We start from the raw sequence: 27,875 nt of genomic DNA on the forward strand, positions 1-27,875 counted from the left end.
AACAAAAAGAGAAGTTTATTTTACTGCCCAGTTGTTCCTTTAGAAAGTTTACTTTTGATAAGACAAAGCGAACATCTGGTGCTGCAGAAACCTCTCTGCGTGGGCAGTGCACACGACCACACAGTGGAGCGTGGACCGGACGCCCCCAGCCCCACAGAGTCACCGTGTGCCCTGACCGTCTCCACGCTGACGTTCTCCTGGGCTTGGAGAACACTGTCGAATTGGGAAACATAAATAAGACCTTCAATGAGTGCAGAATCATGAAAATGCTTTCTCAAGTCCAGCCACATGGACGTACTTGCTGGAGTGGGATGGCCGGGAGGGGCACTGGGGGTCCCGGCGGCCGGGGAGGCGGCCCCTCAGAGCCCGTTCTTCACCAGCTCGTGGACACCGTGCTCGTCGATGACCAGAGGGGCGCGGAGCTCCCTGTCGGCCACGTGACTCTCCAGTCCCTGAGGGGCGACAGCGGGGACAGGGTCAGGGGGCTGGTGCACGGTGGTCCCGTGATGTGCAATTCGTGGCTCACAGGCAAAAGCTGGGCTGAAGTGCACAATTTAAGTCAATAAAGACCTATCAGGGAAAGTTCTACAACTGGGCTTCGTGACCTATTCACAACCACCTGAGCCAATCAGCAAAAAGTGGAATTATTCTGCTGACAGTATCATTTCTAAAGTCAGTGGGCGGTGCCCCTTTTCCATGTGACCACCCCACGTGCGCTGGCCCTCCTGGCCTACGCTGGGCAACACCAGGCCCCACCCCCAGAAGCCTCGCTGCAGGGCAGGGCAGGACCCTGACTTAGGGGTGAGCGCAGCAGTGCGGGCACAGAGCAGACCCCCGTCCCAGTGGGCAGGTGAGCAGCCTGCAGCACAAGGCGGACAAGCGCTTGCTGAGAAGCCTGCACGACGAACCAGCACCCTCAGGGGCGGCGCCAACACCAGGACTGGACTCTGGAGGCAAAGGACTGAGAGCAGAGGCAGCCAGGTGGCCCCCCTCCAGGGGGACCACGCAGGGCAGGGTCCCCACGACACTCTGGCCTGTCGGCAGCGTGACTGGAACGTGAAACTGGACCAGAATCTACTCCATTGAAGTAGGAAAAGCAAAGAAACTCACTTCTCCCGCGTAGGAGACGAGGGGAGAGACTTCACACTGTATCGGGACATCGCTGGCGTCCTTCAGGCTGCGGGGAGACCAGGTGCGTTAGAGACCGTCCCCGTGTCCTCCACCAGAGTGACAGGGTAGACGCGCTTTCCTCTGAGAGGCTGCCCATGGCGACGTTCTGCTAAGAAACAGCCCCACCGTCCGCTGGGTCCCCGGGGGGTCAAGGTGATGTTAAGAGGCCAAGGTCAGAAGATAGTCTGGGACTTTCGCCCCTGCCTGCCAGTGCCTCCTTTTGGCGGGACACGCCCCTCCCCTGACATCTCCCTCTCGTCACAGCCACTGGTCCAGGTGACAAAGTAAGGACTGTGTGCTGACCGCACACCACGCCCCAGGCTGGTCACTGGGTGCTGTGGTCCCTCACGCCTCCCTTCAGCCCTGCACACGGCCCAGAGACTCAGGCACAAGTGTCAACCGAGACTTGAACTCTGAGGTCCCTTGAACAGCAGCCACTCTCTGCCACATGCATGGGGCCACTCAGACTCGTCAAAACTGTAAAAGTTGACTGTGACTTGAAAATTCAGCTCTGCCGCGTAATGGCCACATCTTCAGTGCCCTGTGGTCATGCGTCCGGACAACTGGACACACAGATAGTGTGCCCCACGCAGCTCCCGCCAGGGCCCTGGGGGCAGCGAGGCAGCTGCAGCGCACACAGGCAGGCCCGGTCACCGTCCACACTGACAGCCGCCTGATGCAACAGCCAACCAACAGCATGTCAGTCAAACGCCCTTGAAGTCCTGAGACCTGCAAGCTCTTCGCCGTTTCAGGGGTCTCAGCCACAGGGCACGAGGTCCCCAGGCACACTGTCTCCCTCACTTGCACCACAGCCCCTGTCCCCATGGGCCCTGTCTCCACACTACTGTGTGGCCTGAAGCCATGGCACAGGGAACAGACCCGAGGGCCCCAGGGGGCAGCCACCTGGGCCCTTGCCCAGCAGAGCCACCGGCCATGTTCCAGCACTCGGCCCAGCCACAGTGGATGCCGCGGGCCACTCCCCACTCCGGCCAGGCCGCTCCCACACTCTCAGGCCTGTGCCAGCTCATCCCCCACCAGGGCCCTGCAACCGTGCGGGCCCACCCGTCCTCCGAGACACAGCCTGCACCCAGTCTTCCCAACCGCCTCTTCCCTGCAGTGGCCTCATTCACTCGTTCACCCGCAACCAGGCTCAGAGACACCTGTGTCGCCGCTGCCTCCCGGGGCCGCCACTGTGTGTGCCCCGCACAGAGCATGGAGCACACAGACGTGCACCTCCACGTGTGAGCACCCTGCCCCTCCCAGCTGCTGCAAGAAATGGCGTGTGCTCTGGTGCGAGCCCACGGCACCTGCAGGTCCGGGGGCGGCCAGGGTCAGAGCCAGAGAGCTTTAAAGGCGGTGGTGGCTCTCCAGACCCGGTCGGGCCCGTGCGGATGTGAGAGGCAGGGCGGCTCGGAGGCGCAGGCACCAAACGGCAGAGTGAGACCCCGGCGCTGCAGCCCCGGCACATGGGGTGCCGGGACCGGAAGGGGGCTCTCACCCGAGAAACTCGAGGCTGTTCTGAACACAATGGCACTCCACCCAGAGAAGGGAGAAACTGAGGAAGTCGACTCGAATGAGCAAAGCCGGGCCCCCTGAAGAGGGATGACGGGAGCCCGTCGCCAAACAACGATCTCAGGAGAGAGCCATGGGCCCAAGGACGCTGACACCAAGGACCCATGGGCCCAAGGACGCGTTCACAAGCGAATGCTGGTCAGCAGGTGAAAACAGAAATGACGTCCCTTCGCAGGAACCCAGCCCCTGCCTCCTGCCTCCCATTCTCGGAGCCCGGGTGCCCCCCCTCCACCGCTCACGCTGTCGTCTCCTCTCTAGGGGTTCTGGGGGTTCAGCAGGAGCCACGTGACCTCATTTGGGGACAACGATTTCAGTTTCATTATTCCACAAAGGGCTAAAATAAAGTGAACGGCGAGGAAAGTACTAGCTAAAACCACTTGAGCAAGGTCTGGCTGTGGGTAACTTCTTGTGTCTTAGCCAGAGGTGGTGTCCCAGTGGGTGGGTAAGAAATTGCCACTTTTCAGGTTGAAAGCTGGGGTTCAATGAGAAGAAAGTTTAGGACCCAGACTTATTTCTTACATCACAAAAGCGACTCGCTTCCAATGCTGCAGGGACAGAAAGCGAAGGGCTGGCCCCCAGGGCCCTGCGTGAGGGAGCGGCCATCAGAGGCTCCAAGGGGAAGTCCGACTGCGGGCCGTCCAGGGAGCCGGGGCCACACCCCAGAGACGCTGACGGACACAGGCACCGGCCTCCGCAGGGCACAGGCGACTGGCTCAGGCAGGAGAGCGCGGGCGAGACCGCCGCCAGCGCTCCACTCACACGGAGAAACGGCTGCCCAGCCCCTGTGCCCTGAACGCGCTCCCCGGTCACCCAACAACGTAAAACTCAGCCTAAACCTCGTCGCCGTGGACGTGGAACGAGCACAGAACGCCGTCCCCTGAGCTCTGAACGCCACGGCCTGTCCTGACTGGCGCCCAGCGGAGAAGAGACACATGGAGCCACAGCTAAAAGGGATCTACTCTAAAGACAGAAAGACACGGGCGTAGGAGCAGGACAGGAAGTGACAATGACACAGAGAGACCAAAAGGGGGCGCTGCCGGCAGGAGAGCAGGAAACTGAAGGGGGGTCTGCCCAGCCCCCGCAGACTGGGCCTCCCTCCCGTCCAGGGAGACGCACCACGCAGTGTCTCTCGCCAGGCTGCACCCACGTGGAGGGGGTGCTCTGGGTCCCGCGGCCCCTGCCCGTGTGTCCCCGAGCACCCAGACACCACGGGCGGGTCTTGGTGAGGCATGCCACCCACGCCCAGCATGCGCTGCGGCTTCGAGTTAGTGTCACCCAGGCAGACGCCTGCCACCGAGGAAGCAGCAGAGCCCCCGGAGCCCCCCCGCCCGGCCCCAGAGAGGCAGAGCCAGCCACGCGGCCGTTAGTGCGGGAAGCGCAGCCCGTCACCATGCGCCGCAGGCAGGCCGGTGTATTTACTTGTCGCTGACGTGGGCGGTGCCGGCCTCAGGCTGTTGGCTCGCAGCGGCGCTGGGTGGGAATAGAGAGGCGTTAGTGGGAGGGGCGACCCAACAGGACGGTGCAGGGGAACTGCAGAGGGCACAGACCGGGGCAGCGTTCACGGTGAACGCTGCACCTGGCGAAGGAGGTGGAGGGGCTGAGGACGCCTGGGGCAGCACAGAGCAGCTGGCTGGCGAGGCCGGGGAGGCTGGCGAGGCCGGGGAGGCCGGGCCTGTGGAACCGCAGCCCGGATGAACCCGGCCCCTCAGTGCTCCTGTGCCAGACGCACTGTCCAGGGAACGCAAACCTCAGGGCAGACGCTCCCGTGTGACCACTCAGCGGGGCTCTGGGTGCCAGTGAAGGTCGTGTCCTAAGACACACAACTGAGCTCAGAGGGCTGCACCTCAGATCTGAAGAGGCAGAGGCACCTTCTCATTCTAACTTCCAAGTCCCAGAACATTTAGAGAGGTTCAGCACCACGGATGGTGAGGGGCCTTTCCTCCCCTCTTGGCGCCTCTCTCAGTGACCTGAGGGTGCACGCCCACATGAGACACGGACCTGTGTCTCGTCAGTCCATGGGGGCGGTGGGACATTCGGGGCGCCCCACAGCGAGCCGTGCTGTGAGCCCACAGAGGTGTGAGTGAGACCATTGCTGCGGCCAGCCTGGACCGCAGGGCGCACCAGGGGGCTGCCTTCGCCCATCCTCTGGTGGGGTCCCTTCACGGCATGGCAGACACAGCCGGAAGACACGAGGGACTCGGACGGGACTCCTCTCTCAGAGAGTGAAGCTGTTGTGAGTGCGCCTCAGCCAGCGCCCACGGGCCCCCGCCTTTGTTAGAGACGAGGGACCACCAGAGAGCAGGTGGGAGGGCGGGAGGGTGGCCTACCGGGGAATTGCAGGCAGGCGGGAGCCGTTCTCGTCCACGAAGTGGCCCCCGGCGTTGAGCACCCAGCAGTGGTGCAGGGACATGAGGGCGTGCCGCGCGGTGGTGGGGGTGTCCTTGCCGTCCTGGCTGTCCGCATTCTTCAGCGGAGAGAACTCGTCCTCCCGAAGAACCTCGTACACCACGAACCGCCTGTGCGGACCGAACATTGACTCGGCTGGAGGCGGAGCTCTGCATGGGGACCCCACCGGGCAGCCCCACCGGCCGGCTCTCAGGCCCCACTGCAGGCGGAGGCGGAGGAAATACAGCTCGCTTCCACAGCCAGGCGAGACCCTCCCCACCTGGCGGGTCAGGGGGACTAGGAACCTCAGTGCAGAAGGGCCCCGGAGTGTCCGCCCCAGACAACAAGGGGGACAGAAGGGTGTCTGGTGGTAGGACCACTGCTGGCTGCCCCGTCTCCTGCATTTTCATGTCGGTCACCTCGGAGACTCCCACTGCAGACCAGGTGTGGCCTCTGGTGGAGACGCCTGCTCTCAGGTGGCGAGGAGCCCTCAACCCGGGGCCTCCCTCTACCTAGCTGGTAGTCTCAGCCAAAACAGTGATGTGAACGATCTGGCAGAAGAGTGGGCAACGGGAAGGTGCTGTAAAGAGCACCCTCGGGGGCACCTTGCACACCCACGAGCCGGCGGCTCGCCCGAGCTGAGACTCATCCCCACCCCTTGCCCACCATCAGGCCGCGAGAACAGCGTCCCACCGAGGACAGTGCCAGGCAGGTCCCAGGCACGTGTTTTGTCCGACTGGTCACGCAAAACCTACTTGGCAAACTGGAAGATGTCGAAGACGAACTTTTCCATCTTGATCCCGTTGGGTTTGTCGGGCCTGACGGGCCGGCCCTGGGGGTCCACACAGGGGACCTTCTTCTGAGCCACGTGGTGCTGCAGCCGAGGCTCGTGCACACTGTGCAGGGCAAAGGACAGCGCTGTGTGAATGCCGAACGCCGCGAGCTGGCCGCCAGGCCCAGGGGCCAGCGCTCGGCCGCCGGTCTGAGGCCGCAACGTGAGACCCACGTGCCACCCACTACTCACACCACGTCTCCCCCACGACCCAGGTTTCACAAACATTCTCTTTGCCCAGCTTTCCCGAGAGCCCTCCTGGTTCGGGGTGGGGGCTGAGCGTCAGCAGTTGCTGCGGACTAGTTAACGAGGTGCGGGCAGTGCTGTGGGCAGGGAATCGGCGAGGGCCTGGAGCTGATGCTCTGAGCAGAGTGACGGAGCTGTGACTCCGAGGGCCCGGAGTGGACAATTGGGCAGCAGAGTGCCCTCCACCCTGGTGCCTGGGGACACACGGCTCCTGCTCAGACCTCAGGGCGGACCGCCACGCCTCCGTCCAGCTGCAGGCTCTGCTCTCCCCAGTCTATTGCACAAGCCCCTCGGGGCTCATCAGGGAGCGGCTCCCTTAAAGTGCTCAAGCAGTTCCTCATCACACAGGCACCCCACAACCACCTCTGGGAATCCTGGCCCCATAGCCTGAGGACATCTGCACCTTCAAGTGTCCGGTTGTGGGAGAGACGAGGTCATTTTCAGCCTGTGCTTCCCCAGGATCTGGCTGGTGGGGGCCGGGGGGGGGGAACGGGCGATGCTGTGCCCTCAGCTCATGCCCCGGGAGTGGGCTCCTCACCCGCTGACAACCACAGTGTGAGGGCACTGCTGCTGGGTGAAGGGGCCCCTCAGGACAAGGACGGGCTCTGCAGGACTGGACTCGGGCACACCCTACTCTCATGTTGCCCCGTTTATGATTAACAAGCAGTGAGAACCCCCAAAGCCGGCCCCTGTACCTGACGACATCCCTCAGGAACGGCACGGTGAAGAAGTGGTTGGCGATGTTCCCCGCACTGAACAGCAGCCGCCCGTCCGGGCCCCGCTGCTGCGCCGTGGCCAGCGAGATCTCGCTGTACTCCACCACCTGGTACACGCCATCCACACGGCACACCACGCCCACCGGCTCCGTCGGGTTCGTCTTCTCCACCACCTGCCCGGACAGACAGCAGGCTGCTGGCCATCGACCGCTCTCAACGGCCACACTTGCCACTGCGATTGCATTGTCTTTACAGCAACGAGTCAAGAGCGATCTTTAACTTCAGACGGTCACCTGCCCCTTCACCTCCTTTGAACGACCCATTACAACCATAAGGTTTAACACCCGACACACCAGGGGGCAGAGTGCCCGGCGGACCCAGAGCCCAGAGGAGGCACTGGCCTGGGGGCAGTTGGAGGTGGGGAGCCTGCCCCCCACGTAGCTCCACGCCCACCATTCGCTTCGTCCTCAGCCACACTCAGCCACTTTGAGAATAAGCGGAACACAGCTTCCCTGGGAGGCACGAGATCAAGGAACTGCAGTGTTCCGCCCTGGCTGGCACCGCGCCAACCTTCAGGCTCACTCCGAACACAGCACCGGCCTCACTTTCCGGGGCTCCGCCAGGCGGTGGGGGTGGGGCGGGCAGGTCCCCAGGCCCTACATGAACTTGAGATGGAAAGGCCCCCCAGTCATCGGCTTCCCACGCCAGAGTTTGTGTGGGGACATGCTACACTTTCAAACCCGTGACCTGACCATCTGCCAACGGCTCTGGGCTGGTGGGGAAGGTGTGCCCAGAAATCGGAGGGCAATGTGAGAATGTTCGATGCTCTGACCGGCTCCCCACCGCTCCCCCAAGACTGCCCAGGAGAAGCTGTGGGGGGCACCACTCTCCCGCAGAGGAGCGCGACAAAAAGTGTCTGAAGGTGCTGCCTTGTCTGTCAGTCCAGCTAATGGCTCAGCGTGCTTCTGAGCGCTTTGCAAGGTCTGTCTCTGCTGGAAAAGTCTGTCCTAAGTACAGATGGAATCGCAGCAACTAGGTTAAAACTCTTCTCCAGCCGCTGACTTCTCTAAGTCCACACAGACCGCCAAGGCCACTGGTCAGAACGGCGAGTGTTCACAGGGCGCGTCCCTGCGTGCACACGGACTGTGTCTGCCGTCTGACCCCATCCTGTCTGTCATTCGGTCCTGGCATCAGCAATGCACGGCACTCCTGGGTTTCACCAGAGTCAGGGACCCTCTGCAGCCCCCTTCTCTCCTTCCTCTCACCCCTTTCCACCACTTTCCTGGCCGTCTGTACATGTTTACTGTAAAGCTTATCATCGTTCTGTCCCCAGATGTCCCCAGAATGGCCTCAGTCGGACTTTGATCAGGATGTGTCATACTTTAACTCAAAGAGAATGACACCTTTATCGATGTCCAGGAAGGTAGCCTTTATATTAACACTTTAAGGCCTCTAAGGTGTCCCAAAGGTGCTCCGTGTTTCCTGTCTACCTGATCCCGGGACATGCGACACAGCTTCCCTGCCACCACGGCGGCCTGTCTCCTGCAGCATCGGCTCCACAGCCAGAGACGCTGCGCAGGGCAGAGCCAGGGCAGGGCCGTGCCGCACGGCCGGACAGACCCCCAGCTCAGTGTCGGCTCACGGTCACCCAACAGTTCTTCACCTCAGCCACCCTCCCCCTCCACCTGCCTCCGACCGTCCTGCTCACAGGACACCTGTGGAACTTCCTGTCGCCCTCCTGGCTGGCGGCCAAGCCTCCTGAGCCGCCCGCACCTACGACTCCGGCCACCTGCCCCAGCGCCGTCGGCACCAACGGGTCTGTCCCTGGCCTGGAGCTGTGACAGGCAAGTGCACAGGGTTCCTTCTAAAGTCAAATGCTGCCGATTTAAGAAAAGGAGCTGGGGGGGGGGGTCACGTGCTTTGGGGAGATGAGGGGCCTAAGATATTCCAGTCTCCCCAGTGACTCCAGCTGGACTCTGCGCACAGGGGCCGAGAGAGAAGGCCCACGGGCCGCCCACGGTGACCGAGGCCCTACTCACCTTTGCCCCACAGTCCGCCCCCTTCTGGAGGCAGAAGCCGATGAACCGCGGGTCCGCCACCCGCACCAGGATGTTGTCCACACAGTAGACGTGCACAGCCACCACGCCCCTCCGCTCCATGTCCTCCACCACGCGCTGCGCCGCCAGCGCCCGGTACAGGCCACCGTTCCCATCTGTGGGCAGAGCGGTCTCTTAGCAGCACAGCCGAGCCCCCCATGAAGGCCACCCGAAGGCGGCGTCCCGGGGCCAGGGGAAGCGGAGCCCCCACAAGAAAGACACAGTGTGGTCACACTGCGTGACCTTGAAGGGGGTGCGGTGCGGCCACCCAGAGAAGGACACTGCTCAGGAAGGACAAGTCCACCCCAAAGAGCACGGTTTCCTTTGGAACCTGCCTCGTTCACAGCGCAGCCTGTGACAGGTGGTGCAGAACCACGTACGGGCCGGTGACGGTCCCGTGACAGGTCGGGTTTACTAACCATGCTTGCCCAACTCGACGGGCTCTGTGTGCACAGCCCGGCCCCTCCCCGCACCTCCCGCGTGAGCGAGCGTTTTGTGCCAGATCACGGACTTGACCCGAGTGACGCTGAGCCCGGGAAGACCCCCGCTCCTCCCGTCCACTTTGGCTGCGGCCCCACGCGCCTGCACCAGTGGCAACCTGGGCCACAGCTCAAACCGTGACAAGAACCAGACATCACAGACAGTTCACAGACAGAACTAAGAACGGCAATTCCTGTGCGGAGTAAAGAGTCAGGTAGAAGAGAAAAGGATGAACTGAGAGCACCGCTGCTTATTTCCTGCCAGCCCTCCCCTCCACGTTTTCCTCCACGTGCGACCCACGCGGCTCCCTTCCCGGGGCATCACTTCCCGGGGCATCACACCGGGCGGCAGTGCGGCCTGGGCCCCTGCGGAGCCGAGGCGCCAAGAGCGCCCTGTGAGCTTCTCGCTCCCGCACTCCACCTGCTGGAGCCGCCCCTTCCTGGTCCTGAACCACCTCCAAAGAGCGTTCACCCCTCCGTGAGGAGTGACACGGCGACGAACTCTGACCCAGCCGGGCCTGTGTGAACGGCAGGAGCCGCCCGTGTCCTCGTGTCCTCAGCAGGAGATGCGGCACCGAGGGCGCCGCCACGCAGAGCGCAGGGCACAGAGCCTGAATCGGGCCGCACAGGCGCCCGCCCGGGGCGGCGCCCACAGAGGGCAAAAGCTGCCCCCACGGGCGTGGACGCCTTTGATAAACCACTGCCAAACTACAAAAAATACGCACGTACTTCAGTGTTAATTTTTAACATCCGAACGACCATATTCAAGAGAAAATAACAATTGACCGTTTTGGCCACCACCCTTTCTAGTCACCCCTACATAAGAGGGCCACCAACCTGGAGCCATAGAGACCTTGTACTTCTCTTCCAGAATGATTTTCCCGTCAAAACTCATGGCCGGCAGCATGCCCTGCTGGAAAAAGATGACGTCCTCCTTCTTCAGGCCGAAGTACTTGTGCCTGGCGAAGAACTCCCTGGTGGACTCCATTGTTCTGCCGCTGGTCATTATGTACCTTCCGAGAGAAAAGGGCACCTCGCACGCAGCCCTGCTGTCCCCTCCCCACCCGCAGGGGGCTGAGTGGCCGGGCCTCCTGCAAGGGGCCCTCTCCCATCCCCTCACGCATCCGATGACTCTGCGGGACAGCACCAAACATCCCGCAACACAGTCTCCGGCCAGAGTCCCCAGCTCTGGAGAGTTCGGCTGTTCCAGAACTCTGGGGACGGCGGACTGGCCCATAAAAACCCCTCTAAATAAACAGAGACAAGGGGTAACCGCGATACGTTCTAATGAGTCTTTGGTTCAGTTTGGAAATGGAACCTGGGTTCTGGTCACCTTCCTTCAGAGCCACAGCACTAACTGCACTCTGGGCTGCACGGAGACCCGGCTCTGCCAGGTGGCACGGGGGCAGCGATCCTGTCTACAAGCAGCACCGGACGCAGGTGCTCAGTGGCGTCTGCCGAGTGGCTCAGGGAGGAAGTGGGCGAAGCCACCTGGTGTCCCACCCTAGCAGCTGTCTGTCTCTTCAACGAAGTGCCCTGGGCACCCAGAGGTCTGCATGCAAACAGCTTGGGCACAACTCACAAGGGGACAAAAGGTGCCCATGAGAAACAGGTCACGAGCACTGTGAGGGGAGAAAAAAAGCCGCAGGACCGAGAGGAGCCTGGGCTAGGAGTCCGGTGTTGGCCGCTCAGAACACCGACATCCCCTAACGTCCCCAGAGGGAGGGGGACGAAGCAGGACTCCGCAGGCGGGCCAGCTTGTATGGGAGGCACTGGGCCCCTGGGAGAGTCACTGGAAGGTGTCAGAGCTGCAGAAGCAGCCCTGACCAGAGCGACTTTCCCGGGGGCTGAAGACACGCAGCTGCCACTTCCTGGGCTACTTGCTGACTTGGGTCCAGGCAGGACAGAGAAGCCAGCAGAGCCCTGGCTGGTCACATGGGCTGAGTGACAAGGATTAGGGACCTCAGGAATCAGACACCCACAGCTGGCTGCCTGCCCCTCTGGGCGCACTAACTTCTGGGGGAAAGAGATTAAAGAACTCAATCAAAGCCTTGTACAAAGCAGAGCAGAATTCCCAAAACTGCCGCCCTCGCCTGGAGCTAAAGACAGGCACCCTGGCAGGGGGGGCCCCCCCGAAGACACGCAGGCAGCAGGCACAGCCCACTCTGGCCCCGCGGCAGAGGGGTCAGGGGCTGTCAGCTGCGTGGGGACGGGTTGGGAGGGCTGCATGGGCTGGTACTGAAGATCGAGACCCTAGACAGAGAAAACCCACTGAAGATAAGGCCACGCCACGGCGGTGTGACGCTGCGGGTCCTGAGGGTGAGGACAGCAAACAGAACACTGGGACTCGGGACTCCTGCCGACCCCCCAGTGCCGGGAACAGCAGAGCAAAGCCTTCCCATTCCAAGATTCCAGTTTTCAACCAGACACTCCACACATGACGGACCACCAACCAGCACGGGGTTTCCAGAGTGAGAGTGCCCGCCAGGACACACAGGGACCCGGGTCGGGGCCGGCGCTGGAGGAGCATGGGTGCTGCCCCTTGAAGGGACAGGGTCCCTGTGTCACCCTCACACGCCCTGCCTCTGGCCTGTGAAGCTGCAGGTCCCAAGTCAGCAGTGGGGACAGGGACCGAGTCTGCTGTGGGGAGTACGCACCCACCCGTGGGCCCCAGGCGTCTCACCAAGGGATGGTGCACGGGTGGCCACAGCGCTTCTCCGCCAGCTGCTGAAGCTTCAGGATGCGCTCTGCCTGAATCTGGAACAGGGTCTTGTGGGACGGCAAGCCCACGTCGTACATCCCCTTGGGGTAGGCCACTCCGAGCCGGGTCCCCTGCCCCCCAGCCAGGAGAAGGACAGCCACTTTGCTCTGGGAGATCTGGAAAAGCCCTGGGAAAGGAAACACTGGGGTCAGCAGAGCTCCGGGTCAGCACTCCAGGACAAACGTGCACAGGCCAGCCTCCCACAAACTGAGTGGGGGCCCACGCGCAGTCCTGGGGACTCTCTTGTTGATAAAAACGCTTGTGTGAGGGAGAAATTCATATGCACAACCCAACCAAACACCACATAACACACTTTAATGAACCAGCAATTTTCTTTCTGGTGACGCTGGAAGGCAAAGACCAAGGCTCAGGAGTATTAACTGGGTATAAATGAACTTCACCCGCACGTTCGAAGGCTTCCTCCAGAGGGGACCGCAAACGGACCGCGTCAGAGGTCAGGGGGGAACCCGAGGCCGGGGCACAGGGAGCCCCTCCCTGGAGTCCCAGACACGCTTCCTGGCACCGTCTCCGGGAACCAGAGAGTTCACAGCGACGTCACAGCCCCAACACTTCCTGGGTAACTTCCACCCCCCACACACCTCGACGTGGGCAGCTGCCTGGCTGGGCAGGAGGCTGCCAGACCCCCTGCAAGTGTGGCGCCCGGACCAGCTGTGGGGAACACAGGCCTTTCCATCACTCTGAACCACGGCCGACATGGACGTTACAGATGAACTCTCTCCCCAACGTGTCAAGCGCACTTTAAGCACGTGAGGTGAACAGACTGACTAAGGAAACCCCTGAAGCACTGCAGTTACTGGGGATCACTGTGCATTTCATCGGCACAGAAGTGATGTGTGCGCAGTGAGGACAGGTCCCGAGGCTCGGGGACACTGCTGAACTCTGGGAGGCCTGCACGCCACGAAGCTGGGGTCTGCCTTAGATACCCCGGCGGAGAGAACAAAACGGGCTGAAGCAGAAGCAGCACACTTCTGATCATTGTTTAATCAAGGGGAGGCAGGCGAGGGAGTTCATCGTACTGTTGTTCTCTCCAATGTCTGTTCCAAAGCTCGGAATGCTTCTGACACAGATGATCAAAGCAGGCTACAAAACTATACACGAACCATAACCCGTGCATATGTGCATGTGAGAAAACACCCCCCAGCAGTCACCTCTGGCTTGTGGGGTGGCGGCAACGTCCGGTTTTGCCCGTGACCGTCAGTAACTTCCACCTGCTCTAACGTGAGCACGTGTGACCTTTAAATTAAACAAGCCCGTGGAAACGTCCCTGCGCGGTCTCAGGAACGCCGAGAAGCCGTCCGGGGAACACTCTCCCCCACAGGACCCCCCCCCCCCATCGGCCGCAGGGCTGCACGACTGAGAGCCAGCCCGGAGGTTAACTTTCCACGTGGCCCCTAGGCAGAAGCGGCCAACCGTGAATGCTAATCTGCTACCACACGGTAAAATTGAAAGATTCTTTTATACTTAGTATAAACATACAGTTATTTTTAAAAGAATGGGGGAGGGTTATTAAGCAAATACATTTTCCCAACTGAGTATCTTTCCTAAAATGACTTCTTTCTCTCTCAAAAGCTCAGCTTGGTCAGACGGAGGTTTCTTGGTTGCTCCTCCATAGCGGCCTGGACACTTAGAAGAATTAACTTAAAGCAAAATCTCTCTTCTGCAAGGAGTGCTGTGGCCACTCGAGTATCTGCCTCGACAGCCTTCCACGTCGGCAGCCCCCAGGCCCTTCGAAACCCCTGCACAGCCCCGCTCTCTGCCCCTGCCCTGGGGGTGAAACACCGTCCTCCACCCAGTACCAGGATTCCCCTGGAGCGTGTCCTTCCTGCAACACAGTGTCGGGACACTCACAGGGGCACCCTCTCCCCTCTGACGGCTCCTGCGGGAACCTCACTCTGCTGGGAGTTTGCACACGTGGAAGTGTGAGGCTGAGCAATAAGGACATAATGTCAGTGACAAAGTCTCCTTCTCCACACCCATGAATAAATATTTTCCCTGGACATGAAGCCAAAAGGAAGTTTGCTTTGGACCTTCTGATACTCGCTGGGGTGCACTGTTCCCCGTGTTTAACTTAAAGGAGAAATCGTAAATGTAAACCAGCTGCACAGATCCAACAAAAGGCCTTAAAGACTCAGGTTCTGGGGATCCTGCAGAGTCACTGTGGCCCTGACATCCCAAGGTCAGTGCTGGAGCTGTCTGTAAGGGCTGACCCGACTCTAGGCCCAGAGGGCTGCGGAGGGTACTGGCAGCGGGGGTCCTGGGGGTGGGGACCCAAGGCCTGTGGGGCTTGGAGATGGAGCCCCAGGGGCGAAGGAGGCAGGACTGATGGGTCCTCGGGCAGTGGTCGCAGCCTTCCAGGACGCCCTCCTTTCCCCGGTGTCTGGAGGCCACTCCCCCCAGCTCAGTGGGGGGGGGGCCTTTGCTAAGGAGGAGCTGGGCCGTCACTACCAAGCCCTTTAGAGCCTCGAGGCCCTCCTTGAAGATCGTCCAACTGTTTTCAGTGCTCTTTTGTCTCCAGGCCCTTTCACTAAAACTCACGCAAAGATCAGACTCACACAACAGGTCAGGTAGAACTGCTCCGGTGGTGGGAAGGGAGGGGGATGGAGACCCACCTGCTCAGACTCCGTTCCCCAGCCCACCTGAGACGGCGTCCAGTGTCTGGGAGCGGAACCCCTGGGGCTCTTTGGAACACAGTTTGAAAGTCAGCCAGTCTCTAAGTCCAGACAAAGACACGGAGAGCTACACAGAAGGCCGGGGACAGCAGTCACCTCTGTCGTTGTGAGGGAGGGCAGGGAGTGCCTGAGAATGGGACGCAGTCTAAAAACAGCTACAGTGGGGCACACACACAGACCTCAAGGTGCCACCTCCACCCCCACTGCCCCCTGAGAAAAGTGACCATCAGGGCCAGGTGGCAGGGGGTGCAAACACCACAGAGCTGATGAGCCGGCAGCAGCTTCTCTGTGCTGTTCCTGCCGTGTTGACGTTCCTTCTGCGGTGACGTCACGTTTTTTAAGAGGAAGGACCAGCATCAGTCTAATCGCACACTTGGGAAATGAGTCCAGAGAGCACAGGTGAGACTCAGGGGCCCGGGTTGCATCCCCAGTCAGACTGTCACCCCCGGGAACAAGGTCAGGAAGAGCCGGCTCTCACCTCTGCCCAGACAGTGGCACGTGAGTGATGCCATCATTCTCAAAAGCATGGCATAGTGCGAGTCACGGGGACAGGTCCCTGATCCACTTCAGAAGAAAAAGCACCAGGCAACTCAGCAGAAATACCAACCAGTTGACAACGGAAACTGGCTCAAAGCGGCATGTGACGCGCAGTCCGCAGGACACGCCGTGGGCTGCTCTGCAGGGGCTCGAGGAGCCCTTGTGCTGACGTCAGCAACTCTCACCGCAGGCGGGACGAAAGCCAGGCTGCAGAGACACCCACCTGGCACCTGGGACCTGGACCCAGCAGACACGGCCGTGGGCCAGGCAGTGCACGCGAAGCGTGGCACGGGGGCAAGAGGCCCCCCAGGCAGAGCTGCAGGAGGCAGCCACACGGTGGCCCCAGGGTGGGCCACCCACGGCAGCATGAGCAGAAGCAGGAGAGGCGCCCCAGGGGTCCCCAGGCCTGGAGAGCCGGAGGGGAGGCAGGGCAGTGCTTGCTGGATCAAGCAGCATGAACTCGTAACTTGTGCTTCGGGAAGGGAAACCTAGGAGCATGGACGCTGAGGAGGGAAGGGACTAGAGGTGATTTACGACCTGAATGAGAAGAGGCCCGGATTGGGCACAGGGACGAGCAGGGAACACAGGGACCAGCAATGGGAGGCACAGGTCTTAGCAAATCAACCGCCACTTTCAGACGGCCACCTGGCTGAGGCAGTGTGACGGTCCCAGCGCTGACCACGCACAGCTCGCTGGCTTTAGCGGCACAGCGCATCTCACGATAGCTCAGAGCACACAGTCTCCAAGCCCGTACCTTCGCTTTCCCAGGCCTGGAGCTGGTCTCGATCCCGAGTGGCGCTGCCGAGCACCTCCCGTGGCACAGGCTCCATCCGCATGTCCACCTTCTCTAGCTGAGAGGACGGATGGAACCCTTCCATGGCCTTTTGGAAAAAGATGTTCAGCTCCTCAAAGTTCATGGCCTGGAGCTCTGCATACAGTTCCGCCTGCTGGGCCTCTTCCAGCTCATCCCAGAACTGTAGCAGGTGCTCCTGCCCAGCCCGGGACAACCTGAGTTTGAGCTCATTGACATTCATGATACTCTGGGCACCCCGCTTTGTGAAGACAAGGGGTGATTTCCGCACCTATGAACCTGCAAGAGAAAAGGATCAACAGAAGGTCAAAGTCCTACCTCGAAACCTGACAGGTTTTTCTTACTAAAAATGAGCACACGAAAAAACCCAGAGGGTAAGACAGGAACATCAGCCTCCCCATCTAGAAACCTGTGAGACGTCAGAGCTGTGAGAGAGCACGCAGCATTATCTGTCGGGCACTGCGCCGAGTCCGTCACCTACACGGTCTCGCTCATCCTCAGCCACACTGTGACATGGGTCCTCTCATTCTCTCTGCTCTCAGTGGGCTGAGCGGGACGTCGGCACAGACAGACTGACTCCCGGGCTCACACGCCACCACATGCAGTCAGCTCCCCTCTGCACGCCTCCTTGGACCACTAAGCCACCCCAGAAGACCCTCGGACAGCCTCGGGTCTCGGGCAGTCTCCTTTCTTCTCTGGAGCGGAAGCCTCAGGCGCAGCAGCTGCAGGGCGGCGGGCGCTCCGCCTGCTGGAGGGAAGCGCGAAGGCTGATGCTGCCACAGCCAGGGGACCAAAGCTGGGGGCGACTGGAAAGGGGGCTGGGGAAACGAGCAGGGGTCTTGTGGTCGAGGCAGGGGTGCGGGGGGTGGGAAGCCAGGTGGAGACTCGGAGCAGCCAGTGTGCTGGTTGGAGGCAGGTTTGACAGGATCGCTCACTGCCGTGTGGGGGAAGACGGTCGGGAAGGCCCAAGGGGAGCCAGCTGGCTGTCACGGAACCACCTGGAGGGCTGGGTTACAGGCTCAGGGTGGGGTGAGAGGACCAGGGGCGTCAAGCAGAGCTGACTCCAGGCAGGGTCCCCTGCACTAAGATGGGGACACATAGGACATGCAGACTTAGGGACGTATGAGCAGAGAGGGAGGCTTGATCCTCACTGTGGGTCGTGGTCAGTCTGAGATGAGCATTAGACATCCAAAGGGATGTGCTGACAAGACATAAAATGCAAGCATCTGCAGTTCAGAGGTCACCGGCATACAAGACCCGAGTCAAGGGCTCAGTGGGATTCCTAGGAGGGCAGTCAGCAGACAGAGCTGGGGGCTCACTGAGATATCAAAGGCATTTCTATTGGCATACGTGGGTTTCAGAAGATAGAATGCTGTTACTGAATTTTAACAGCACACCATCTGTCCTGGCTGGTGTGGCTCAGTGGATTGAGAACCGCCTGCAAAACAAAGGGTCCTGGTTCAATTCCCAGTCAGGGCATATGCCCAGGTTGTGGGCCAGGTCCCCAGTAGGGGGTGTACCAGAGGCAACCACACACTGATGTTTCTCTCCCTCTCTTACTCCCTTCCCTCCTCTCTAAAAATAAATACTATGTTTAAAAAAATAAAATAAAATATACCATGTTGAAGGGGCAGCTGAGAGACACAGGTTCCTATGGAACGATTTTTTCCAAGCAACGGGGGAGACCTGAGAACAGGAGTCCCCGTATGGTCCCTCCCCGCCCGTGGGGACACCCTGCGAACCGTGTCGCCTCCCTGAGCACACTCTTGGCCCCGCAGGGGACGCTGCCCGACAGCCCACGGGCTGAGTGCTCAGGGGGCGGACACACAGCATTATTATCCCACTTGAAGCTCCAAGCTGACCTTTTCCTAAAAGACGTTCGACACCCACCCACCTTCAGGCAAGAAAACCAGTCCCAGCAAATACTGGCACCTGCGCCGCCCGGCCTCGCCCTCGTGGAGGCAACAACAACACGTGTGTGACTTTCTCAGGCAGAGAAGCCACAGCTGCGGCAGCGCCCTGGCCCCCGACTCCGGGAGCGGCGCTCCGAGCCCGGTGTCCAGCATCCGACGACCACAAACCTGGCGTCACCCGCGGCTCTGACCCGCCCACCGAGGCCACGTTCCCGGAGCAGCACGTCCTGCCCCGCTCGCGACAGCGCCACCCCTGCAACCCAAAGGCCCGGCCCACCCACCCCGTGCCGGAGCCCACCGGTCCCCGCGCCCGCCCGCCCTCCGCCGTCCCCAGGGGAACCCAACGCCGCGAGCCGAGCGGGGCGCGTGGGCTGCCGCTGTCACGTCCCGCAGGCACCTCCGCCCCCGGGGCGCCGCCCTCGGAACCGCAGTCACTCCCCGGGACCCAGCCCGTCGGTGCGGGCCACCCCGCCCCCCGAGCCCCCGCTGGCCTAACTGCCGCCGTGCCCCGGCCCCGTCCACGTGCGACCACGCTAGCTCCACAGCCCGCCCTCGGCCCCCAGCCCGGCCGCCGATCCCCGCCCCACACCTTGTCCCCGCTGCTCTCACCGTACGACCTCTCCGCCGCGGCGTCCACAGGGCTCTGCTCCGGGTCAGCGCCGCTGGCATATATACCGCGGTCCGGATGGGCAGCGCGCCGGGGGCCAGGCCGAGGGCCGGGCGGGGAGCGCCGCCCGCCAGCCCGCCCCTCAGGTGCCGGACGGCGGCGGGGAGAGGAGGAAACGCGCGCGGACACGTCAGCGCCGCCAGCGCGGGGCGGGGCCAGCGCTCCAGGGGCGGGGCCTCGGCGCGGGTTGGAGCCACGTACGTCATTTACCCTCCAGGCCTTTGCGGGCCGCGCTGGGCTCCGTCACGCACGGCCCCGCCCATCTGCCCCGACCGCGAACGCCGCCCGCCCGGTTCCAGCGCGGCAGCTGCGCCCGCGGCGCCCGCACTCCATTCCGAGGCGGTCCACGGCCTCAGGCGCGTATCCGGACGCCCGCGCGGCGGTTGCGACAGACCCCGGTTTCTCAGCCAAGATTCCTGCCGGCGGGCCTCACCCTCCTGCAGGTGCCCGCAGCGCCCTGCCGGCCAGTCTCGCGGTTTTAGAAGGTCCTGAGCGTGAGGCCAGGCCCTTTTGCTTTTGCAAAACAGAAGCGAAAGGAGACAGGGCGTGGAAGCGCAGGATTAGGTAAATTGAGGCAGTGAAAGCAAGCCCGGGGTCCGCTCAGGGTGACTTTGGCCTCCCCCTCCCGGGGTTCAGGCTGAGTGACCCCGAAGCCACCGAGGGCCTGTGTTTTAGCTCCAGTGTGCACCACCAGGCTGGCCTCGACCTCGGGCAGCTGCTCGTGCAGGCGCGAGCTCAGCATTTAGCCCTGAGAATCGTGGGTTATGTGTGAAGCTGGTTTGCACTTTGCACAGTTTCGTGACAACTCTAGGATGCTGAAACACCATTGAGTTCACATGATACATGAAGAATTCCAGGCATTCAGGTGCCTGCCTTCCTTCCTGAGTGCAAGCGGCCTTTTCATTTCCTTGGTGAATTGCAAAAGCAGCCACTGCCGTTAAGAAACGGAGCAGTTCACTGGACTCAGGCCTACATACAGGAGGTTGAACACGCTCCTCTCTCATAACCCCAGAACTTCACCCATTTAGCTATGCATCTGACCGCTGTCTGGGGTGTGGGTCAGGGCCTGGATCTGCAGATTTCCAGCCTTGCTATTGCTGAGGGCTCTGGCAAGTTAATTAACTCTCAGGCATCAATTTTCTCATCTATACTAAATTTTTAATTACCCTTGCCATGACTGACATGGCTCAATAGGTTGGGCACCATCTGGCAAAGTGAAAGGTTTACCGGTTCAATTCCCAGTCATGGCACATGCCTGGTCAGGGCGCATATGAGAGGCAACAGATGGACGTTTCTGCCTCACATGATGTGTCTCTCCCCCTTTCTCCCACCCTTCCCCTCTCTCTCTCTCTAAAAATAAACAAACTAAACACCTTATGGTTCTGAGGGTCAAAACAGGAAACACGAGTAACAAATGTAGAACGGGGTACATACTAAATAAACCCTAATTTTTGATATCCGAGTGCCTCCTCTCTCGGGCACTGTGGTGGCTCCTGGACACCTTGACACGCATCCCGTCCTCCGATCCCTGACATCACACGGAACCTTCCTCTCCATTCTCCCATGGTATCGAAGAAGAGAAACCACTCCGTCAATGACGCCAGGTCCCACGCAGAGACCTGGAGCCTGCCCGCCATGTCCCTGAGCACTGCATCGTCACCTTCAATGTAGGGAAGAGTTGAAGACCATTGCTTTCTGAAAATATACTGAATGTTACTCTTCAACATTCAGACTCCTGAGAAAGAAATACATGAGAGCTTAGAAAAACTCGAACTGGGAGAAGACACAGACTCAAAGTCACAGTCCCACCCTTACAAGGAGTATGTCCTTCAACGTCACTAAACCCCTGTCTCCTCCTTTCTAAAAGCAAGGGTGGTGCCTCCTTCGCACAGGCAGGCACAGCGAAAGTCAGCGAGAAGGAACCTAAGGCCAGGCCGGGAGAGCTGTGAGCATTTGTCACTCCCAGAGGAGCGAACGGATGAAGAACAAAACCTTTCCATCACTATTGGTTTCCTGTGCATTTCCCTTCATTTCAATTAGTTTAGCCTTCATTTGTTCCTCTAATCTGTGACTAAAATCAACCAGTTCTGTGAGCATCCTGATCACCAGTGTTTTGAACTGTGCATCTCATAGGTTGGCAATTTCTTGGTCACTTAGAGTTATCAGCTCCGGGGGTCTGGGACTCAAATCAAGGGAGTGGACCAGAAGGAAAAGAAAAAATGACCAAACAGAAAAGAATGAAGAAACAATTCAAAAAAAATGAGGAGAGGCTTAGGAACCTCCAGAACATCTTTAAATGTTCCAACATCCAAATTATAGGGGTACCAGAAGGAGAAGAGAAAGAGCAAGTGGAAAAGTTATTTGAACAAATAATAAAAGAGAACTTTCCCGATCTGGCAAAGGCAATAGACTTCCAGGAAATACAGGAAGCTCACAGAGAGTCCCAAAGAAGTTGGAGCCAAGGAGGAACACACCAAGGAACATCATAATTACATAAGCCAAGATTAAAAAGAAGGAGAGAATCCTAGAAGCATCAAGAGATTAAGGGGACAGTCACCTACAAAGGACTGTCAGCAGACTTCTCAAAAGAGACCTTGCAGGCAAGAAGAGGCTGGAAAGAGGTATTCCAAGTCATGAAATCCAAAGACCTACAACCAAGATTGCTCTATCCAGCAAAGCTTTCATTTAGAATGGAAGGGCAGATAAAATGCTTCTCAGATAAGATCAAGTTCAAGGAGTTCATCATCAGCAAGCCTTTATTATATGAAATGTTAAAAGGACTTACCTAAGAAAAAGAAGATTAAAAAGATGAACAGTGAAAGGACAGCAAACTCACAGTTATTAACAACCACACCTAAAACAAAAGCAAACTAAGAGGACAGCTAGATCAGGAGTGAACCATAGAAATGAAGATCACAGGGAGGGTTAGCAACAGGGGAGTAAGAGAAGGAGAAGGGGGGAGACGGTACAGAAAATAAGTAGCATAGACAGTGGGGAGAAAATAGACGGGGAGGGCAAGAATAGGGGAAATATAGAATCTAAAGAACTTGAGAGAAGACTTCCGCCAAGATGGAGGCACAGGTGGAGAAGCTGTGCTTCCTCACACAACCAAGTTTAGAGACAACTAAATATTAGCAACAGAAAACACAGCCAGAACACATAAAATTGAACTTTTCGGAAGTCTGATAACAACAAATTCTTCAACCTGACCGGTAAGAGGGGCAAAACCAGTAGCTGGCAGAGCGGGGTTGCACAGGAAAACTCGGTCAGACGGACTCAGGTGCGTGGAATCCAGGCCCAGGGTTGGACCTGGTGGGCAACTCAGCGAGCGACCGCGGGGAAACAGCGAGGGAGCAGGGCTGCAGGTTGACTGTGGTCTCGCATTCGTGTGTGGATAGACAAGCGAGGGAGTGGGTGATTGGACGAGAGCCAGCAGCCCCAGCGGCTAGGGGCAGCGGAGGGCGCAACCATTTCCCCGCTCTAACCCCACCTCCACATGCAGCGTCACAACCCAGCAACCTGGGAGTCCAAGGCTCCGCTCCTCGCACTTAAAGGGCCCAAACAGACCAAAAATGGCTCAAGAAGATCTCAAAGCCCCAGAGCCTATAAATCTAAGCGATGAAGAAATAGCAAAACTCTCAGACACACAGTTTAAAACACTGGTGATCAGGATCCTCACAGAACTGATCGATTAGAGCCACAAATTAGACAAACATATGAAGGCGAAACTAATTGAAATGAATGGAATTGCACAGGAAACCAAAAGCGATGAAAAGGAAACTGGGACTCAAATCAGTGGAGTGGACCAGAAGAAAGCAAATAATGGCCAAACAGAAAAGAGTGAAGAAGCAAGAATTCAAAAAAATGAGGAGAGTCTTAGGAAACTCCAGGACATCTTTAAACGCTCCAATATCTGAATTATCGGGGTACCAGAAGGGGGAAAGGAACAGCCACCAGTGGAAAACTTATTTGAACAAATAATAAAGGAGAATTTCCCCAATCCGGCAAAAGAAATAGACTTCCAGGAAATCCAGGAAGCTCAGAGAGTCCCAAAGAAGTTGGACCCAAGAAGAAACACACCAAGGCACATCATCATTACATTAGCCAAGATTAAAATGAAGGAGAGAATCCTGGAAGCATCAAGAGCTAAGGGGACAGTCACCTACAAAGGAGTCCCCATCAGACTGTCAGCGGATTTCTCAAAAGAGACCTTACAGGCAAGAAGGGGCTGGAAAGAGCTATTCCAAGTCATGAAATCCAAAGACCTACAACCAAGATTGCTCTATCCAGCAAAGCTTTCATTTAGAATGGAAGGACAGCTAAAGTGCTTCTCAGATAAGATCAAGTTCAAGGAGTTCATCATCATCAAGCCCTTATTATATGAAATGTTAAAGGGACTTATCTAAGAAAAAGAAGTTAAAGAAACATGAACAGTGAAAGGACAGCAAACTCACAGTTATTAACAACCACACCTAAAACAAAAGCAAACTAACAGGACAGCTAGATCAGGAGCGGAAACATGGAAATGAAGATCTCAAGGAGGGTTAGCAACAGGGGAGTGGGAGGAGGAGAAGGGGGGAGAAGGTACAGAAAATAAGTAGCATAGATGATAGATAGAAAATAGATGGGGGGGCAAGAATAGTATGGGAAATATAGAATCTAAAGAACTTGAGACACATGGTCATAAACTAAAGGGGTGAAATGGTGGGGGAGGGGGTACAGGGTGGAGGGGAATGAAGGGGGGGAATAGAACAACTGTAATGGCATAATCAATAAAATATATTTTTAAAAAAAGCAAAACCTTTATAAAGAGTCAAAAGAAGAGGGAGAATCAGGGCTTAGCACAAGTGTTTGCTGTAAACTATGATGAAAGCAGATTTTTTACTTTTACCCTTTTTACTATTTTTTTCTAGTTCCAAGGCATAAGAAGGGCTTTCATCACTTGCTGGATAAATACCCAAACACTTCTCATACCAAAGAGTTATTTTTACCCTTTAAAACCTTTTTTACCCACCCAGCCAGATGCTCCCTCTGACCATGACTATTCAACAGCAGATCGAAGGTACCAACTGGTGCAGCTGGAGAAGGGAAATCCCGTGAGGCTTCAGAGCAGGAAAGAGCAAGTCGAACGACCCCGATTTACAAAGGACGTGAGCAGGTACCTAGAGAATCGACACGACCAACTCCGACTGTAAAAATCAGTGATGAGGCTCAGTCAAGGCTGTAAGCAAGGCATCAGCACACACAGGACAGACAGTTCTCACCTACCCACCCAGTAACTACTCAGAAGACACGATATACGGAAAATCCCATTTACAACAGCAACAGAGAAAAATAAACAACTCGGGATACATCTCACACGCAGCGTGCAAAGCCCATTGAGGAAAACTGTAAAACGCTCCTGCAGAAGACACTCGATCAAACGGAAAAACACCCCCAGTTAATTTATAAATCGCACTCCTTGTTAAATTAGAAATGTGTGAGCCAGGCAAGTCGATGCTAAAGTGGTCTTGGAAAAAGAAAAATGCAAGAATGGCTAGGAAAACACTGGGAAAAAAATAAAGCTACAAGAGAAGCCTGCCTGTCAGATACTAAAATATGCTATGCTAAGAAGTGTCTGCAATTAAAACAACATGGAACCCACAAGTGACTAGGGCAACAGACTAGACGGTCCGAGGCAGGCCCGAGGACCGCCTGGCAGAGGACACTCCTCAGGGCATTGGAGGGAAAAGTGGACTTTTATCGTAGCCAGTGGGACAACTGGGTAGCCACTTGGAACGAGATGAAAGGAGACCCACACTTCACACCATTCACAAGAATAAACTTCAAACGCAACAGAGACGGAAGCATGAAGTAAGAAATCACACAAGTACTGGAAGAAAACAAGTAATACTATATATAACTACCAAAACAGAGAGAGAGAGACTGAAAAATTCTACAAAGCATCTTTCAGGAAAAATAGTTAAAGGAAAAAACCGAAGTGCACCTGAGTATTCGTAACGGAACACGGGGACATTAGAAAAATACGTATACATCTGCTTATCTCCAGGGAAGAGGGAAGAAACATCACAGGAAGGGGAGGCAGACATCTCAACTTCTGAGGACCCAGGTCACTTCCCAGAAGTGCACTCCTTCACCAGAGTCTGGCTGGGCTCAGGGCTGGGGTCAAGGCCGGGCCTGAGCACTGAGCACGCATGAGGTCACTGTTTCCAGGAGAGGGGCCGTGGGGCGGGGGCTGGGCTTGGACCATCAGAGGACAGGCACCTCCTGCTCCCGGGAGATCAGCGCCCCTCCCACACTCCAGACGCCCTGTGGCTCAGAGTGTGTTTTGAAATATTGTGAAATAACGAATACGCCCTGTTAAATATTGGGTTTTAATTTTGGCCAAACTACAGCTCCGTGACACGGACTATCCCAGTCCCTCCTTACTTGCAGTTTTGAGATTCACGGTTTCAGCTACCCACAGGCAAAAAATATTAAATGGAAAATTTCAAAAATAAACAACTCCTGAATTCACACCAAGGGCTGTTCTAAGTAGCCTGATGAAGCTCGGGAAGAACAAGAGTTGTCTGGGACCAACACACTGAACATACAATGTGAAAAGGTGTGTCGGTGTGTTTCAACGCACAGGTGAAAAGGTGTGTGCAGGTGAGAACCGGGCAGACAGGGGGCAGCTGCCTCTGCAGTTTCGGGCACCCCCCGAGGGTCTCGGAGTGTATCCCCCGCAGATAAAGGGGGACCGACCGGAACTTGGGAAGAGTGCAACGAACAGAACTGAATGAACCAGGGAGAAAGTAGGAGAGCGTGACTGTGTGTAATCATCACAGAGACAAATGCCTTAGGACTCCACACTGAGTGCGTTTTCATGGGTGGGAGGGACAGGGGGCTTCTGTTCCGGGGCTGTCGGCCAGCGTCCTCCGGGCCACCTCCCCTAGCTCACAGATAAGAAAACAAGATCCCCCAGAAGTGAAGGGACTCATCTAAGAACCAACCAGGGGTGTAAGACGGAGGCACCTGAGTGGCAGTCAGCAGCCGGTCACCGCAGAATTCTTAGTCCTGGCTCTAATGGTCGGGGGTGTGTCTGCAGGGAAATCCCTTGGAAACAGCCCAGAACAGTGTCTGACCTTCGCTGCAACCCAACAGTGCCAATGTTCAGCTGGGTGACCGTCCACAGCCTGGCCTTGGCTCTCCGGGAAGGGCAATATATTTGGGTGCATTTTGTACTTTCTGCCCTGTGCTCCTCCACCCAGTATGAATGGGACGCAGGGGCTATTGCTAGACACCCCTCCGGCCACCTGCTCCGCCTCTGAACCCACAGCGGATGAGACTCGCTCGGCGTGCCAGGTACTGGGACAGGTTTGTTCCAGGCCCGGCTCCTCCCCTCAGCCTGCGCTACTTCATACGAACAGGAGGTCCAGCCACGCACGTCAGCGGGGCCGGCTGCCTTGGCATCGAAACTGAGCTGCAAGGGCGCCACCGCTGGGCACTGGTGTCCTGTGTCCCTCGTCCAGCAGCGTTCACTCACCCACCCTCTGCCTTGAGGGCTCAGCACGGGAGGTGAGACCTGGCCCTGAGTGACCCAGTGACTGACCCTGGACAAGTTAACTGATGTCACTTGAGGTCCCCCATTTCCCCACCCGTGAAATGGGGGTAATAACAGGACCTACCCACTAGGGCTGCTTTGGGATGAACATTTTTAAAGTGCTTGGGCCATTTCTGACTCAGAATGAGAAAAATAAGATGACCTAAGTTGTGGGGTGTCGGGGATTAGGCACAGAATGAGTGACTAAGCCGAACCCCCGGACCCGCCTTGTGGAGGGGAGGGTGCCCTCCCCTTGGGTGTGGCTGGACCCTTGACGTGCTTCTGACTAAGAGCCCGGACCGGACGTCACTCCCGAGGGCACTGTGCCAGGCTCTGGCCTGCTCCCGGCGAGGGCGCACGGAGGGAGCTTCGCACCTCTTCTCGGGGCTGCAAGTGGCCTCAGGCAGAAAACCATAAGCGTGAAGCCCTGACCCTGGCAGCACCACGGCCACAGGAAGTGAATCCTTCGTGAGCCAGTGAGCTCTCCTCCCACCGAGCATCCAGATGAGGGTGCAGCCCAGCGGACACCTCGCCCGCGTCCCGGGAGGCCCTGAGCAGGGGCCCAGGCAGCAGACAGGGCTGGAGAGAAGCACGGCTCCAGTCTGCCCTCGTTCTGCATCGGTCCCCACGACCCCGGGGCATTTCTCCAGCACAGTCGCCACCTCCCTGCAGGCTGCCCTGCTTTGGCCACCCTCCCCAATCCCGGCCACACTCAGAGCCTCAGCCGGCTTCCAGGAGCTCTGCGGCTTCACAACTCCTGCTCCTTATCTCACTGCTCACAAATACCGGCAGGAACCGCCCCGCCCCACGCCCTGTCCTCCAGGTCCTGCCCTGGTGCATGGGTGCAGCTGGCCACCTGGAACTTTGAACTTGACCAGAGCACCTTTCCCGCCCGTGTGCCTGGGATGCGGGGCAGAGACGGACAGCTGACGTCCCAGCCAGCACACCACAGGACACGGGGCACCGGCCCCGATGTGAGGAGGTGGCCGGGGGGTCTGGCTGCCCGGCAGCAGCACAGAGACCCCCAGGTGCGGCCACTGTGGCCGGAGGCTTCTTCTCTTTCCTTTCTGTGACAAAAGACTAAAATTCAAGAGCCAGAAACTTTGGGGTTTTTTTAAAGATGTTTCTTAGATTTTTAAAATTATACAGATATTACAAGCATTCCAATCTGGAATGTACCGGGGAGGGAAAGACAGAGGAAGGGGAGGAGAGGGGAGGTAGGCAGGAAGGCGGACAGGCAAGGAAACCGCCCGGTACCGATCACATTTCAGACGCACTTTCTGAACACCCGGGGCCGGGAGGGACCTCGCGACTTACCAAGGCCACGCCGGGCCCTGCTGAGCTCACTTTCCACCCACAAGTCTTCGACGAGACATTCAGGCTTTGCTCAGGAGCCCATGACCTTGCCAGACTCGATT

The 27,875-nt window shown here is 58.1% G+C and overlaps 1 protein-coding gene across 5 annotated transcripts; it reads right to left on the minus strand.

Moving 5' to 3' along the window:
* Nucleotides 1-27,875, minus strand: UAP1 (UDP-N-acetylglucosamine pyrophosphorylase 1). Of its 5 annotated transcripts, none has more exons than XM_053659331.1 (11): nt 27,775-27,875; nt 16,239-16,574; nt 12,180-12,384; nt 10,334-10,509; nt 8,961-9,133; nt 6,901-7,094; nt 5,883-6,023; nt 5,070-5,258; nt 4,162-4,212; nt 1,111-1,177; nt 1-452 (listed from the first exon to the last, which is right to left on the minus strand). In XM_053659331.1, exons 2-11 carry the CDS (start codon nt 16,516-16,518, stop codon nt 360-362), a joined length of 1,569 nt encoding a protein of 522 aa, XP_053515306.1. In that variant the 5' UTR covers nt 16,519-16,574; nt 27,775-27,875; the 3' UTR covers nt 1-359. The 5 variants fall into 5 exon arrangements, with proteins under 5 accessions (XP_053515306.1, XP_037005407.2, XP_037005398.2 ...); XM_037149512.2 differs by lacking the exon at nt 27,775-27,875 and adding an exon at nt 18,798-19,001; XM_037149503.2 differs by lacking the exon at nt 27,775-27,875 and adding an exon at nt 18,818-19,000.

Source organism: Artibeus jamaicensis, unplaced genomic scaffold, assembly GCF_021234435.1.
Source record: "Artibeus jamaicensis isolate MK-2021 breed Jamaican fruit bat unplaced genomic scaffold, CSHL_Jam_final scaffold_625, whole genome shotgun sequence".
NCBI lineage: Eukaryota > Metazoa > Chordata > Mammalia > Chiroptera > Phyllostomidae > Artibeus > Artibeus jamaicensis.